The 18,099-nt window shown below is 28.7% G+C and overlaps 1 protein-coding gene across 2 annotated transcripts; it reads right to left on the reverse strand.

Moving 5' to 3' along the window:
- Window positions 1–5: 5 nt before the first annotated feature.
- On the reverse strand, window positions 6–17,649 carry LOC129948120 (cuticle protein 16.5). Of its 2 annotated transcripts, none has more exons than XM_056058970.1 (6): window positions 17,496–17,649; window positions 4,766–4,888; window positions 4,465–4,588; window positions 3,862–4,236; window positions 477–576; window positions 6–311 (listed from the first exon to the last, which is right to left on the reverse strand). In XM_056058970.1, exons 1-6 carry the CDS (start codon window positions 17,505–17,507, stop codon window positions 251–253), a joined length of 795 nt encoding a protein of 264 aa, XP_055914945.1. In that variant the 5' UTR covers window positions 17,508–17,649; the 3' UTR covers window positions 6–250. The 2 variants fall into 2 exon arrangements, with proteins under 2 accessions (XP_055914945.1, XP_055914944.1); XM_056058969.1 differs by having other exon boundaries at window positions 3,862–4,275.
- Between the last annotated feature and the right edge of the window lie 450 nt (window positions 17,650–18,099).

Consider the following 18,099-nt stretch of genomic DNA (forward strand, 5'->3'; position numbering starts at 1 on the left):
AACAATTTTTTTTTTAAATTTTCTTTTATTTGTTTTTATGTTTGTTTCTCTCATTCAACCGCGATTTTGTTTTAAGCTTAAATTAATATAACAAAAACTATACAAAAAAATCTTATAAAACACACATCCTTTACAACATTCCTTTCGACATGTTCATGCTTTCGTTCCTTTTTATTTTTCGTCTCAAGTATAGTGGTACTGTTTGAATTACACACACAGCACCATGATAAAGCCAACATTGTTATTTCGTTTAGTATGCATAATGGATGCCATGTCCGGCAACGGATGTATGCACTAAAGCTGGGGCGGCTCTGATGTTCATGTTAAATCAAGGGTTTGAAAAAATGGAACATTATAATCACATTGTTGGTACCATCACGAATATGAAAGTAAAAAATAAAATTATATTTGCATAAATGAGTAAAATCTTTTTTGTATGAATGTTTTGATGTAAAATTATTTTTTTTTGATCATACTTGATAATTGGACCAGGAGCATAAGCATGGGCAGCATAAGCTGGAGCAGCATAGGCGGGTGCAGCGTAATGGGCAGCAGCTAATCCAAGACCATGTGGAGCTAAAGAAGATATAAATAGAAAATGAAGAAAGGAAACTTTTTAGCACTTTTTGTTCATTTTAACTTTTTCTTTTATTTTGACATTGACATTGACAAAATGACAACACCGAATAACATAAAACTTCTACCGATGTAACCATCCTTTCATTTTATTTCATTTTTTTATGTAAATGTAGCTAGATTATTTAAATTTTAATTACAATTGTTTTTTTTAAATTCTTTTAAGGGCCGAAGTTGAATGTGTTTCACACCTAAACGTCAAGTTTTCTTCTGCATTTCATTTGACAATTCTCTAATTCAGAATAACTCAATTTAAGCCATGGAAATATTCATAGTCGAGCATCGTGTTAAAGTAATTCAGGCAAAAAAATAAAGACTTCCATTTACACGCTTGTAAGGTTTACTAGACTCAAGAACTGAGGCCTCTTAAGCATTTCAAGCGTTTCAGCAATGGTTAGAATGGCAACAAGAAATGGCAACAGTGGATGATCAATTTTTTCAGTGATGAGGCACATTTTTACCTCAGTACATTCTTCAATAATCCGAATTTTCACATTTGGGCGAATGAAAAGTCAAGAGCGACTGTCGAAAAAATAATGCACCCACAAAGAGTGACTGCTTGGTGAGGTTTATGGGCTGGCGGCATCAATGGGCCCTATTTTTTTAATTGGGCCGATTAAGTAGATACAGTGAATTGTGGTCCAAATTGGTAGATATGAATGTGGACGATATGTGGTTTAAACAGGACGAAGCCACTTGGCATCCGGCTAACGAAACAATTGTTCTTTTCCGCGACAAAGTCAGTTCTCACGGAGTCAGAATATCAATTGACCGAAAAGATTATGTGATTTTACACTGTTGGACTTTCTTCATAATTCAGCAATGTTAATATTATCAAAACAAAAAGAAATGACAATAATTTAATAAATAATTTGTGTTATATTTCAAATAAACATCGACCCTTAAAATTTAACAACTCTTTATGTAAATGTGGTATCTAATTAATTACGACGAAATTATGAAAATTACGAAAATAACTTAATTAAAAAAAAATTGATGAGATTCATGAGCTATGTACCTCAAAATATTTTTGTTTTGTGGTTTTCTAAAAGGAAGTTTTCAATTAAAAGTAATCGAATTGATTTTAGAAATATGTAGGTCTTCTTCAAGGAATTCAAACATGTGCTATGACTACCGTTATATTATTTTCTAAGAATATCAAAACAGTTTTTTAAAGGACAAATAATACTTATTGTAATAGTTTAACTACTAAGAAAGTATTTAATGCCTTTTTTTGTTGTCATATTTCATTTCGTTGATCGGATTTTATTTCAACTTTAATTAATTTGTTTTTATAAGTTTGTTCCTTTTTTTTAATAGGGAATAACTGCAGCCGTGTGGTAGCATAACCAAAATGTTGTAATATTCAAACCCATGGTTAATATAATTTGTCATCATAGGTTTAACTCAAATGTAAATGTTCAATTCTTGTGTATTTATTGTGTATGATCCCATTACAAATTATTCAATTGAAAGATAGAAAGAAAGATTTTATATTCAGTATAATTTTATAAATCCTATTTACTATGGAAATAAAAGATAACTTTAAACATCTAAAGAACCGTCAAATCATTGATCAAATTTTAATAAGACAGTAATAGTTCATTAGCTCCAGAGAATATTTAAAAAATTGAACTTCGCCGCTTTTTAAATAAGCAGCTTTAAAAATGCTTAAAACAGCCAAAAAGTTAAGACTCACACTGTCTCTTAACAATAAATTGTATGATGATTTGAAGTGGAATTTTTTCTCTCTAGACATAATTTAAATGATTTAGTATTTTCAAATCAAATGGGGTGGCGCAACAGTCCGTTGTGAACCAGGGCCTAGTGACTTACAACTCTCAACCATTCCTGTGTGCGAGTACTGTTGTCAGGAATGGAAGGGACCTACAATTTAAGGCCGAATCCGAACGGCTAGTTTGAGAAAGCACTTTTTCATGACAAGAATTACTCTTGAAGGAATTGTCAATTCCTCGCAAGAGGCAGTACCCGCGAAAATTATTTATTTTTTTTTTTTTAAATTATGGTGGCACAGGCAGGGATTGAACCCAAGACCTCTTGCATGACAGTCCAACGCACTAACCATCATGCTACGGGTACTACTAGTATTTAGTATTATAGTGATTTTAAATCCAACGTTTAATTTAAGTTTTTGCTCAAGTTTTAAAAATACCCGTTTAGTAGTTTAAGCGTTCTTTTAAAAGTTGTTACCAGCATTCTTTTTTATCTTTCTAGATTCTAGGTGACTGATAGACAAATTAATCAGTATCAGTTATCAGTGTTGTTATTGGTATCATCTAATAATGAGAATTATTTAAGGTTAATATTTTATTGTACTCTCAACTAAAATTCCTTTCGAACACGTCTCACTATCGTAAGGGTCTCAAATTGGTTTCGATGAGCTTAGAAGAAAGCCTCAAGATTTATGTGCTATCACAATGGGACATTAAACTGTGTCGTACTCCATCACGGGCAGCCACTTTAACCTAATCTAACCTACAGCATTGGAATTTTGTTCACAAGTTAATAATGTTCTCACATCAATTCACTTTTATTTGTATTTATGTCTTACGAGTGATATTTCTACAACTTGAAAAAGTTACGAGTTAATGAAAAAAGGAAGTAGCAGCTGGCTAAAATCCAGACTCATGAATTTTTAAAATAAAATTGCAAAGAGATCTGAAAATATAGTCAAAGGTTGAAAGTATCAACTGGTGACACTACGAAAAATATTTATTTCTATACAAAATTTAATGTTTATGACTAAGACTCATCATCTGTTTTTGGTTTCAATTTTTTAATGTACATAAAGCCTTGATAAAGAGTTTCTTGTTGCCGTAAAAATAATTTTTAATAAAGTCACAGCACCCATCTCCCTTATTATTATTATTCTTTTTCCCTTCTTTAAACAACTTCCTTTTATTTTTGTCAACATTTGTCTTAAGTATTTTCCAAGTGGTTTTGCTTGTATTGTCCTTGAAAGGAAAGGAACATTTGTATGAAAAATATTTACACACTTAATATTATACATTATTTTAATTTTTCATAAGATAAATCCAAGAGATCCTTACTCTAAGTGCAATTATATACATCATAGCTTGTGTGTGTGTGTGTTTAAGTTGTGTTTTTCGGTGCTTTTGTGCAAAAAGTGAAGCTTATTTTAAGCAAAATATTTACAAAACAGGAGTTAAAAAAAATATATGATTTTTATTGAAGAAGTCTTACCATGGGATCCGTAGGCGATAGCTGGAGCAGCTATCTTATAAGCAGACGGAGCAGATACATAGCTTTGAGAGTAGGCAGGAGCATGTGAGATGTAACCGGAAGCGTAAGCTGGAGCGGCAGCGACTTTTACAGCTGCTGGGGCGGAAGCAATGTACGAAGAATAAGCTGGTGCTGCATAGGAATGAGATAAGGTGGCTGGTGCATGAGAAAGATAACCATGTGACAATGCTGCACCGGCTGAAATGTAACTTGGAGCTGCAGCAGCATATCCATGAGACAATATTGGTGCTGAAGCTGCATAGCCATGCGACAAAATTTGTGCTGGAGCAGCAGCATATCCGTGGGAGATGGCTGGAGCATAACTGTGGGCAATTGCTGGGGCAGAAATAGCGTGTGCAGCTTGAACTAAGTGACCTTATTTATATATGTACATTTGGGTTAGGAAAATAAATTTAAAGCGGTGCAAAAGTGAAAAGCATTCTATGTCCATATACAATATTTTACATACCATACTTATATATGGTTTATGGTGCTGATTTAAAACAAGTATTTACAGCTGCTCTTACAATTCATATACATTTTGGTATATAGCTATAAACTTACCACCATAACTTGGAGCAACAACAGCAGCATCGTTTGTGGTACTTGAGCGGGAAACATGTGAAACAGCATGACCAGCAGTAACTTGGCTAGAATAGTCTGATTGAGAATTTTGTCCATAATGTCCCTGAAAATTTATGAAAATTCCTTTTGTTAAATTTCTTTTTGTTTTAGTTTTATGCATTCGCATAAACCTTTTTTTATATTTAGGGGCGGATTTTAGAAATCCTTTGTTTACGAATTTAAAATAGCTATGAATTTAAAAACATAGAATTTAAAACCAGCGAAAATCTCAAAAATTTACCTTAACAGTATGTTCTTGTGAATTTCCTACTGATCCATGATCGATACTTGGAGCAGAGATCGAGTAAGCAGCTGGACCGCCGGCTTGAACGCATGCAACGATAGCTGAGATAACGAAAATAACCTGAAAATATATTTCAACCAAATAATGTTCATTTACTAAACTTTTTTTAATTAAGAAACAATTCATTTTTAAGTTGATACAAACAGTTTATTTAAGCAGTAAAAAAAAGTTATGCCAATAAACTTTAAGAAAAATATAAGATCAAAGAAGTTTTTTTACCTCACATTAATTAATCTTAAATTCAGACAATTTGTATTCAAAAGATAAAAACAGAATCAAGAATCTATTCAGTTTCTAAACTAAAGATTCAAAGAGAGTATACGAATATTACAAGTTTTCAACTTGAAAGTAAAGAAATACTCTTCCTGGCAATAAAATTAGACTTTTCCAATGGGTTTGGATGAGATTTTTGAGAGATTACTTTTAAAAATACGCATTCTTTAGCTTTAGCTTTCTTTCAATAGAATCCATGATGGATTTTAAACTTCATAATGTTTTTATTCAATATTCATTTGAAAAGTTTGTATGATTTCATATGATATTCAAAAAATCTTTATGAGTTTTTAATTTCACCTGTCAAACAAAAATTTGAAATAAACGCTTAAGCATTTATGCTCAAGGTTTAAAGTAAGTTTGGTTCTTGTAACGAATTTGTTGTCTAAGCAATTGAAAAAAGGTATTTTTAAAACTTGAGCAAATATTTAAAGCTCCAAAACTTATTTTTCAAATTTATGAAGGTACAAAATTTACGATTTTCCCAAAACAAAATACAGAATCAAATAATGAGAGTTTTCATAAAATAAGTAAGATACTGAAATGATTTAAATCGCATCTAGAAAAGGGAAATATTTTTGTACGATGCAAAATCATCATACAATTTATTGTTAAGAGTTATTTTAAGTTTTAACTTAGCCTTTAAAAACCCGTTTTTGGTTGTTCTGAACAAAAATATTAAAAATCTTAAAAAGACCTTTGAAGCTAATCATTTTGTATGATTTTATTTCTTAAAGATAAATTTGTTCTGTTTTAAGAAATTGATTTTTTGGCAAGACTTGAAAATTCAAACAAAAATGAGGAACAATAAGTTTCTGACCTTTTTATTTTCAAATAAATTTATTTACATACATTGATATATGTATGCATACACACAATACCTAATATGTACGATGTGAAGCTGTATGTGTAGGATAGTTGAGGATAAAGGCAAAATTCAAAAGGGTTAGCAATAAATAACAAAATAAACACAACATATTCTATTCATGTCGACGTTCAATTAATTTATAATTTATTGTTTTATTTATGGCCGCTTATTTAGAGGAACTTCTAAGCACACAATGTACATAATGCGCTTTTCGTGACGACGAAATTCAGTCAATTAATCGACCCTTTACTTCTAAGTGGTTTTGGACTTTTGGTGGGTTCATAGTGGAACCAAGTGAACTTCTAAGAACTATAATAAAGTATTAAAAAGGTACTCATACAGAAACATTTCAAACAAAATGAAATTTCAAAAAGCTGTAACATCTGACAAAAATGTGAGATTTTAGAAGTGAATGTACATACAAGCAATTTAATACATCTATACTAATATGATAAATGGGAAATTTAGTTTGTTTGTTTGCTTGTTTGCCCGTCCTTCATGTCGCAACGGTGCAATATAATGACATGATTTTTTTGTGTGAATATAGTTACAAAGCTTGAGGGTATTTTAAGTTGCTTTTTACAGCGGTAAAATATCTCATTCATAACTAATTTGAGCAGATCCGCTGTTAACACTTATAATAAAATATTCAAAATATTCTTTTTTTTAGAATAATAGTTTGTAGCATACCATTAGGTCCTACTTTTGGACCTATTATCGTTGTCTATCATTAGGAGTTTCTTACAACGACACTAACACAGGAAAATATGCTAAAACCCTATTATTAAAAATGTAATCGGGGTTAAAAAGCAATGCCGAAGGCTATGTGACACTAAGGTACGATTTGTGTTATTTAGCTCATACAAATGTTGAATATATGCAAGTATTTTTAAAAAATAACATACATGACACCAATTTCCATGTCACTGACTCTAGTACCAAGAAACGAAGCTGTTTTGAAATTAAATTTAAACAGATTGAATAAAGTTATACATGAAGTTATACATATAGAGCACCCAGTAGAATTTCTTTACTCACTTGAGCTGTCCGGTGTGCTCTTTTGAAAGCTGCAATTTAAATTAGGCCTGCCAGTAATGCCTATGCGAAATGTAGATGCTCCACGATTACGGAAAGGCCGAAAAAGCAATTATTCCTCGAATCCGAATAATTCCAACAGATTTACCATTCTCATTCAAAAGGCTTTAATTCGCGCTAAAACTTAGTTTCGCTATACCAATAATAAGGCCCAAAGGCACTTTAACATTAGGCAGCGTTAACTTTGGTTCCGTTTGGATTGTTTTGATTGTGGAAAGCCTACCAACTAACACATGAATTATTTTGATTTTCTTTAATCAAGCAGGCAAAGCCGCAGGCAACATTTTTAACTCATAGTTTAAGTAGATTGGGTGATATTCGATTGATTGAAATTTGATTTTCTTGTTTTTCAAAAGTAACTTACTTTAAGTATTTAAAAACTTAATAGAAAATAAATAATTATTGAATTTCTTTTGAAAAAGCATGGGTTTTTTCGGTAGAGTCTCGAATCCTTCTTGCTTTTTCAATCGGGCACCAATACTTTTTTGAATTATTATTCCATATAAGAGTGGTGCCATATTCACTTCAAGGGACATCGAAATCTTATATCTGAACTTGTTAACAATTAATATTAGAATTAATTTAATGCAACAATATTCTTCGTACTTTTATTTAAAAATAAAAAAAAAAACTAATGTTAATTAATTTTGAAAACAAAATAAGTTCTTAAATGATTTTTAAAAAGTTTAATAATTTTACACAAAACTAAATGTAACTGCGTTGTTCAATAGTTTCAGATGCTATAAAAACGGCACAGATGTAAAATTTGAGTAAAATGAAATTGAAATTAAATTTTCTCAATATTTTTGCTAGAAGTTATATTATTGGAAACCCATATGGCTACAATTCCGACCTTGTATTTAATTTGAATTATGTAGTACCTATAGAAATAAGCAGATAAAAATAGCTTTGAGTCCTTAGATTTGTTTTTAATGTATTTAAAGCCTGTTGTACAAAACCGTTTTGTTCCATTGTTTAAATATTCAATTTTTTGTCAATTAAGTTTTTCTGCCTACACATAATTTGAGTCTAAGTCAAAAATAAACAACAAGGAGGAAAAACAAAAACGAGGCATTCAACAGCTAGTTGCTACATCTACAGCTGCTCCTAGCCAAATTCATTTGACAAGAAGCCAAAAATATTTTATCGTTTCCACTTAAGGAAGGTTCTCTCAATAAACGATACACAAATGTTATTCTTTCAGGAATCGCTCAGTACTGTATGTGTATAATGTAGCTACTTTAGATTGGTAGGTAGCTACTTTATTTTTATGTACAAAAGATATCAAGGACTGAGCCTCGTCGTAACCATGGGAAATATTAAAAATGAACCTACTTGAACAAGTGAATGGTTTTAAAGGTTTTAAGTATGCAGTATACAAAAAGAAATAAGAAAAAATAACTCAATCCAAAGTGTTTAACCTTGAAATTGAGGAAAAATGGAAACATGAGGATATTTTTATTAAATTAATGGCTAGACAATTTTTTTTGTATCTACTTAGTCAATGGGTTAAAAGAGAAAGAGGAACAAAATGAAGCCACATCAAAAGCCTTGTATTAAATCCACGTGGCTGGCCAAAGGACCATACTCATCATCATCATCATCATTATGGTTACCATCACCAATATTGTATGTCTTCCTGGCCTGGAGATATAATATGTTGATGGCGACGACACGACGGATAGACGTCTGCCTGATGGGGTTTGTATTGCCAACTTTGAATAGGACCTACCCTACATATGTATATATTAAGCCACAGTATTCCACATTAGTGAATCAAAATACATGTGCACAATGTATACATAATTGTAATTAATTGGAATGATAACCCACAACTTCAGGCAGAGAATTGCTATAGTAAGGGAAAGTGTTGGCAAAATGTATTGATAGATCTTAAAGATTCTATCGGAAGTGTAGAACCAATTTGGAGTTCGCATAAGCAGATGATTAGAAAACAAAAGAAAACTGGATTTTAATTTAAGAGGAAGAATTATAAATTTTTGAATTTTTGTTCAGGATCAAAGTTTCTAAAAAGTCTCTTTTTAAGATTCATGAACGTATAATATGATGGAAAACATCAGAAACCATTGCCTTGCAGGGGATTGTTTTTAAACTCAAAAAAAGTTACACATGGTATTCAAATCATCAAAACAATAAATGTCATGGATGCAAAAATTGTATTGGGATTGTATAGTATCGGCTTTCGGACTGATCCTAGGATTTCCGTCTCAGGGATGACATATACATATATATGTTTTTATCTTTATTATTTTGTTATTCTTTCTTCATCTTATAATTCATAAATCAATAAGGATATCTTAATTTAAACCAAGCTTCAGGCATTATGTTTAACTAAACAAAAATCGTGCAGGAAACGTCAACATTTCTAATATTTTTCTGAGAACGGTTTCGGCTTTAAATGTTATTCTAGCCTATTGGATGGTGGTTTTTCGGTTCCTAGAAGTTTTATGTTTTTGTCTATGGAAAGGTATGTATTTAAAGAATTTTAATTTAATCGTCGTTAAAGTAAAAACGGCTTTTCAGAGTCTTATTACTTTAATTTCCTCAAAGAAATTTTTAATAAAGTTAAACTGCTACGTTTTTTAAAAAATGTTACTTAAAATAAGTATATGCTTACATATGTAGTGTACTGAACATATTTTATAAAAAAATATGTATATGTATGCAAAATTATATTTCATTTCATGAATTTTTGTATTTAAGAAAGAAATAGTGGCTAGGACGCGACCTACACTAAGAACTTTCCATCCGTACCTGTCTCTCGATTTGTCTTGCTTAAAACTTTAACAAAAGTATATACAAAACAATATTTTATGGGTTAAATAACTTGAAGTCAATATATTTTTTTTGTTTTTCTAAGACTTGAGTCGAAAACTATTTTTTATCAGTTTTTTGTTGTTTGTTAAAAAAGTTGTCAGTTGAATTTTTCTGAAAAATAAACAAAAAATTACCAACAATATTTTGCATATATAATGAAATAGTTTTATTTCAAAATCTATTTTTTTACACGAGGTATTTTTAGTCGAAAACCAATTTTTGCCAATTTAAGTTGCATATCTTGAAATTTTTGTTCCTTATATACAAAAACACAGATTTGATTTTTCTGAGAATAATATAAATGAAATCATTTTGAAGTCAAAACTTACATTAATTCCAGAGATATCGACAAACGAATATCAATTTTTAGTAACTTTTCGTACTATTTTTTGTAGATTTTAATTTTTATGAAAAATGTACTGAATATCGACCTGAATATTTTCTGAAGGATAAAAATAGTTTAAAGCTAAAATTTTTAATTTTTGAAGCGATATTTTTGTTGAAAACCCCTTTTTACCATGTTTTTTTTTTAATATTTTTATTTTTTGTAAGAAAATATGTCCATTCAATCAGGTCCATAAAGCTGGAGCCACCACTACGAATTTCGAAATTCTCATGATGGGGTGATTTATCCCTAGTTGGTTCAAAAATTCCTTCCCCTTCCCCCTCGAACTTCAAAAAGCAAAACTTTACTAATCAATTTTAATTTACGCATAAAAGTAACTAGCATAAAATGATCCCTAAATTACCCAATCATAAGATTTTAAAAATTGTGTTTGGTTGAGAAAGTCTCCAAAAGTTTAAGGTTTAAGACTTAAGTTTGAGGATATGGGCTTAAAAAAACAATTTGCAGTTCCGCGATCTAAGGAGCCCAAAAAGATCACTTAATGACAGAATCATTAGTTTTTTTTTTAATTTTATTTGGTTTCGAAAGTCTCCAATAAATTTCAACTTTGCGACTCAATTTAGGAAGTAAGGGGTGGAGATACTAATTTCGAGTTTCGCTAAAATAGGAACTCAAAAAGAGCCCTAAATTCCCTCATCATCAGTTTTTTGAAATTATGAACCTAAAGGTGTGGTGTTTCCAGCTTGATGTCAATCTGTTACTGTTACTGTTTTTTTAGGTACTTTCTGCACTAAAATTCGTAAAAAGAGTTATTTTAAAGAGTGGGGGTAAATTGCTCTCACAAAATGACAAAACTACAAAAAAGTAAGCGAACGGGAAATCAACACATTTTTCCCACAGTTTGAATGTCAAAAAAATAAAAAAATTAAAACATCATCGTTTCATTTCGTGTTTAGAAATTATTTATTGTTTGTTGTAAATGTAAAAAATCAAGACAACATCAAACAACATCATGCTGGCCCATTGTTTTTTTCTATGAAAAAACTTGATTCAATTGAAACTTAAAAATTGCAATCTTGTTTCTGTTCTTTGGAAAAGATTTTTTAATTTTATAAGTGACAACAAAAGCGAGCAATTTATTTAAAGTTCTATCAAATTTGACACTTTTCTCAAATCAGCCGAGCCCAAAGAAATTTCTTGGCCTAAAATTCGTAGGTTGGGGAAATATTTTACTCATTCGCTCTCTTTTACAAAAATAAACTACGAAATTTTTGAGTACGCGAAAATTATTTAGAAATTTTGGAAATTTTTGTAAAATTAGAATGTTTTAGGAAGTTACCCGAACCGACCGAATGTATCATACAAAATTTAATTCAAGTCGATATCCATTCTGGTTCCCTAACACACAGACATGTCTCTAAAAATATTTTATTTAGATTCTAGGACACATCGAACAACGTCGAAAAATGTCAAAATTTTGAAATCAACAAATCGGGCCGATTATAATAACTTCTTATGGGAAGTTAAAAACGATTAAGGCTAATTTATAGTTGCAAGTCCTTACGACTTGATCCTTGTATCGAAGTGTTAGCATTCAGTTAAAATGACTAAAAGATGGTAAAAAGTTAAAATCTAAAAACTCTCTTAATATGTAATTAATATATATTTAATTTATTTAATTCGACAGAAGATAAACCTATTTTTTTTTAAATTTATTAATTTTGTAGTTCCATTTCAAGAGTTTTGACTTTTCTAAAAATCAGACGATAATTATGTGAAAACAAATATGATGCATTTTTACACTCACAATTTTATTGATAAATTACCCAAAATTGTGCCTGCTATTGCCCCTAGCTTCTTAGTAAATAAAAATATGATTTCGAAAATTAAAATAAATGTTTAAATATTGAGTTAAGCAAACAAATTGCATACTTTCATAAGCAAAATTTGAAGTTGAATTTGGTTTAAATCCAAACCACGTTTAAATGCATCACATGTATGTCCAAGAAATATTAATATTATAATATAATCGTATTATGATGCTTTTATTATTATTTGTTTTTGTTAAAAATGGATTTTGATGGATATTGATTTCCTCAGATACAAAACTAAACTTCTGTAAAAATATTATCTATTCTAATCGAAACTATAAACATAATAAGACCAAAATATATAATATAATAGACTCTTGCATTTATGTTATTGAATTACATTGTTAGTTTGTTTTTCAAACACAAAAATCACTTCTATTTAGTACATGTAGTTCGAACACATCTATAGAAAGAATGAAGCTCTTCAAGCTTTCATTATTAACTTTTTTCTTATCGATTTCGTTTTTAGAAATTCATATCTGTAAAATATTATATTTCAATTTAAAATTCAACTTTTTAATATCATAACCTAAGGTTATGTTATGAGCTTTAACCTAATTATATTTTAAATACAAAATTCGAATGAAATAATAATTCAACCCTTATTTTCGGACGTAGAATTCCATTTGCAGAAAATGGATCTAATAACACATACAGTAAAGTATACAATGATATTTTATTCATAAAGTTTGATTTTGATGAGAAAATCCAATTAATATAATTATACAAAAATCATATCAATGTATCCCTACATTTATGATTATCATCAGAATTGAAAAATTGTAATAATAATTGAATAATTAAATAGCAATGAATTACATGCAGATGGTTGATGATATTTGATATTAAGGATGGATTTTAAGTTACAAAAAATTATATTTCTGTCTGATTCATAATTTGCCAATAAATTAAAATGAAATTGTATGCAAACATAATTTGTATGAAGGCAATTTTGCAACATGCGATAAAAACATTTTTTAATTTTAATTCTTTCTTTTGAAAAACACATTTTTTAAGAAAATTAATGTTTAATGTTCATATTTAATCACCAACCAACATTATTTCCAAATAAATTACACCAATCGAAAAATATTAATTCTACTTTCAATATACTCAACATTCTCTTTTGCAATAATTCGAAATGGAAGTCAATAAGCTAAATAACAATAAAACTAAACATCGTATAAAAATTAATACACGTTACATAAAGTAGGAGTATCGTTTTCCATTTGTAATCTGCTTTCTTGCAATTTATTGAATTCACATTGAAATTGAATTAGAGCACTGTTCGCAATAAGATTTTATTAAATGCATTTTTCTTTCATGGATCGATAAATGCGTGCAAATGCTCCATAACGCCATAACGATAACGTGAGGAAATTTTAGATTAACATTATATTCCATTACTCATGTCATTTTGTAAAATTGATTGAATTGTGAGTGTGGATGATGTTGTTATGTAATGTTATATCGTATATGGAACTATGCCACACTCAGATACTAAGGAATGTTCAGATGAGGCTGAAAAACTGGACATTATAGTATTTGTTTAAATGCATGAATTCATTGAACACATGTTTTAGGTTATATATTTAAAGAAGGCACACAAATGATGCTTCACTTTTTCAGTAAGTATTTAATGAATTTGATTGTACGTTAATGTTTTCTTTAATTATTAATCTAAATAAATTAAATTAAAAAAAAAGATGCGAACCACACTGATAACTTCCCATCCGTACCCGTCAGTCGATTTGTCTAAAACTTTAACAACAAAATAAAAACCATAATTCGTGTTGTCTTCGTGTTTTGTAAAAATGATATAACTTAAATTTGTCTATAATACTAAAAGTTAGCATATAAAAAATAAGTTTGGGTTTAATTTTTTTTTTGTTCTTATGATTTTTTGTCGAAAAACAATGTTTACCAATTTTAGTAGCATTTTTTTAAGGTTTTTATTTCATATTTAAAAAAGAAAATATCAATTGTATTTTTCTAATACAATTAAATTGTACCAACAGCAAAATTCAGCATTGAATTAATTCATTTTGCATTTTCGTAGATTTTAATTTTAATGAAGAAATTGGCTAGTGGGTTTTTTTATCAACATTTTACTGAAAACAATATTTTTTGCAAGATGAAATCATTTCAAAGCCGAAAGTCGAAACTCAATTTATATCAACTTTAAATACTGGTTTTTGGTTTTTATTTTTTGGAAGAAAATAATAATTTGATTTGCTTAGAATTTTACCAGATGTAAAATATCTTATTTTTCCATGAAATAAGTTATTTTGGCGGAAATATTTGTTTTTAGGTCAAAAATATAATTTTTCAGTTTGATTGATCTGTTCCAAAATTTAAATTTTTGGTATCACGTAAAACTTTATGAAATAAAAATGAACTGACTCTAAGCGACCGATATTAGTTCGTGAGATATTTAGGGTCAACCAAAATGATTCCTTTTTCAAAAATTGCTATAGTAAAAAAACTACCCAAGGAATTTTTTTGAAAGTCTCTTCTGCAACTATGCACGTTATTATCTCTGTAAATAAATTAATTTGAAGTCAACATCTCTACTGGTTCTTGAGATATGGATGAAGAAAATTAGTATCCCGAACACATGCACACACATCTATCTCTCTAAAAGTTTTTGATTTAGATTCTACGGATCTTGAAAAGTCGAGAATGGTCAAAATTATCAATTCAACAAATTGGATCGATTATAATTTTTGACTTATTTTTAATTATGTACAATTTACATTGTTTGGAAAAAAGACTCTATGAAAGTATAAGGTTTTTGAACTGCCAGAAAAAAAATTGAGGCCGGGGTGCGACCCACAGTGATAACTTCCCATCCTGTCTGGCGATTTGTCTTACTTAAAAGGTTTGTGGGTTTTCGTGTTTTTTTAAAAAAGTTTTAAGTAAATTATTCTGAAAAAAATTAAAACTAATACAAATATTTTGCATTAATGATGAAATAGTTTGATTTCAAAATCTATTTTTGTTAACGAGACTTTTTAGTCGTTAACCAATTTAAGTATCATTTTTTAAAAGTTTTTATTACTTATATAAAAAAATACAAATTGGATAAATGAAATTAATTTGAAGTCAATAACTTCTATTGTTCACGTGATATCGAGAAATTAACATCATTTTTACCAAATATTCGTACTGTTTTTTGTAGATTTTATTTTTTTTTTATGAAAAAACGGACTATTAGATTTTTATCAAAAATTCACTGAATTTCGAAAACAATATTTGATGTGAGATAAAATAAGTGTGAAAACAATATATTTGAGTCAAAAGTACATTTTAGTACTGTTTTTTGTAGGGGTTTATTTTTTGTTAAAACAAAAATGTTGTCTAATGTTTAAAACGATATTTCTCATAAGATAAAATTAGATCTAAGCATAAAGTTTTGAAAAGTTTTGTTAACTACTTTTTAGATTTTTAATTTTTTACAATGTCAATTTGATTTATCTCAGATTTTTTGATTAATAAAAAAAAACTGTTAATTGGATTTTTTTTTTCAAAAAATATACTTGTTTTGTATCACGTTACAATATATTATATATAATTCAATTCACGTCTCTAGCGTTTTTGGTTCGTGAGATATTTAGGGTTAACCAAAATGTTCAACTTTATATGGTAAAAAAAAAACCACGTAAGTTTCTTGAGAGCCCTTTCTGCATCGTTCTGCTTTATTATCTGTATAACAAAATTCTTGAGCTATGGACGACGAAAAAAACATCTTTCTAAAAATCTTTTATTTCTACTCTAGGGACCTTAAAACGTTGAGAAATGCAAAAATTTTCAATTTGACAAACCGGACCCATTACAATAACTTCCTACGGAAAGTTAAAAAACAATAAAATAATATCTTAAAATACGAAACCCGAAGACACACATTTTGAAAACGTTACCTTTGTTTTAATTTCAAATTTGTTTGTAAACATATTACTGACAAAAACCACTTGTAATAAAAAAATATTTTTGTTTTAATTGTAATTAAATCAAATAAATTAATAAAACAAATTCCATATACAAACAATTTAATTTGATTGAAGTTTAAAAGAAATTTATGAAAAAATTATTATTCGTTCGATATTTCTTTCAATAAGTCAATTGCATGTTTATGTTTATTTCAATTTTTTGTTTTAGTCTTTTATTTTAAAATAAGAAATAAAAAGACTGAATCATAATGTTTGAAAATGGAATTTGGAAAATAAATCGGATTTATACTAAAAATGTCAAACACATAAGTAACATTTTATGTCAATTTAAAAAAAAAAATTAAGGTGTAAAATATTTTTACTACATTCCAAATTGTTAATAAGGAACATAAAATTAAGTTTATCGTGAAATTACAATAATATAACAAGAAAATTATAGGTAAAACAATAATCCCTCTCTTCAATATTTTGGCTGTTTTTAGCATATTTTAAGGGACATGTCTTTAAAAAATTCTTTTAAATACCAAAAAAGTATTGTTTTGCTTAATGGGATAGAAAAAAAAAACGGAATTATGTCGACCAGTGCAACGAGGACAAATTCTGTGAACAAATCTGACCGTTTTACATAAAACCATTAAACAAAGATGAATTGAATAAAAGGAAAGAAAATTGTATAACTATTAGATTTAGTTAGAAAAAATCTTTTTTATGTTGAATGTTATGTACTTTTCCACTTCAAATTATTGTAAAATTGTATTTAATGTTTATTATTCTATTACTTTATAATAGTTAAACATTATTATAGTAAAATAAAAAAGTAAACATTTCAAACCATAAATTGCAATAAAAAAAATTAAAGATTGTTTAATACAAAGCCAATGTACTTAAGTATGGAATTATGTTGAACATTTATGTATAAACTAATTAATGAAAATTTTGATTCGTTAAGAATACATTTTGTTTTCCTGGCTAAACATAAATTTTAATTTATGGATTTTGAAACACTGACTTTTATTTTGATATTCATATTAAGGATTTAAGAAACCATTTGCTTTAATTTAAAAAAAATAAGTGTCAACAATTTCAAAACATTCAAAATTTGAATTTATACCACACAATATACAAATAAATTAAAACAAATTTGACAAACATTTGGTCTAGAATGGATACAAAATTTTGGTAACTGATGCGATTTTTATTTTATTTTGTTATTAACACTGTAAAATATAAAACTGCATATGCGATTCTTTATCCTCAATTTCAATCGAACAGCGAATTTGTCAATTTATGAGCACATTTAACTTAAATTTTGAGCATATCTTAATTTTTATAAATATCACCGCTACAGTTAAATTTAATTTAGAAAAAAAAAAACAAATGTTCACTTATTTTAAAATTAAGTTCTTATAAATATTTCAAAGCGTACCTTAAATGCCATTTTTAATGTATTTAATAAATATTAACTTTTTATATATCACAAAAAAGATGTTTTTATTTTTTAATCAAAACTAAAACGTTTCGTTAAGTCAGAGATTTACTATGCAGTATCCAGTAACAAAATTAAACTGATTCAAAGTTGATTCTTACGGTTTTATTTATAGGTGGTTTGGATTAAATGAAAATCGTTTGACTGCAACATCAAGAGCAGCAGCGGTGGTGGTGGTGGTGGTGATGGTGACGTTGTCTAGCATCTGTACCACGTGGTCCACGAAGAGGTGGAAGCTTTAGCTTCAGATGCAGCTACCACCACCTTGCCAAATTCAATCAATGGAAATACCAACTATAGAAAAAGTCCAGGGAGTTAGTGGATGTGATCACTGCACCATCATATAGACTGAGACCCGTTACGTGAGGTAAAGTTAAAGCCATGGGTAGCTCTTGCAGAGTGAAAAATAAAAAAGTATAACAACAAAAAAACTGCACGGATACACCTATCTATAAATGCATTGTACCTGAGGTAGTTTAGTTTATCTGAGGCAACACATGGAACCATGTTCCAACTGAAAAAGTCGATCTTTGGGAAAATTGCG

Source organism: Eupeodes corollae, chromosome 2 (assembly GCF_945859685.1).
Source record: "Eupeodes corollae chromosome 2, idEupCoro1.1, whole genome shotgun sequence".
Lineage (NCBI taxonomy): Eukaryota > Metazoa > Arthropoda > Insecta > Diptera > Syrphidae > Eupeodes > Eupeodes corollae.

Coding starts and splice junctions, on each gene's coding strand:
- LOC129948120 (XM_056058969.1), bottom strand. Junction 4,589..4,765: donor CACAAGAACATACTGTTAAG/GTAAATTTTTGA, acceptor ATAAATTTTCAG/GGACATTATGGACAAAATTC. Junction 4,276..4,464: donor TGTTGCTCCAAGTTATGGTG/GTAAGTTTATAG, acceptor TATATAAATAAG/GTCACTTAGTTCAAGCTGCA.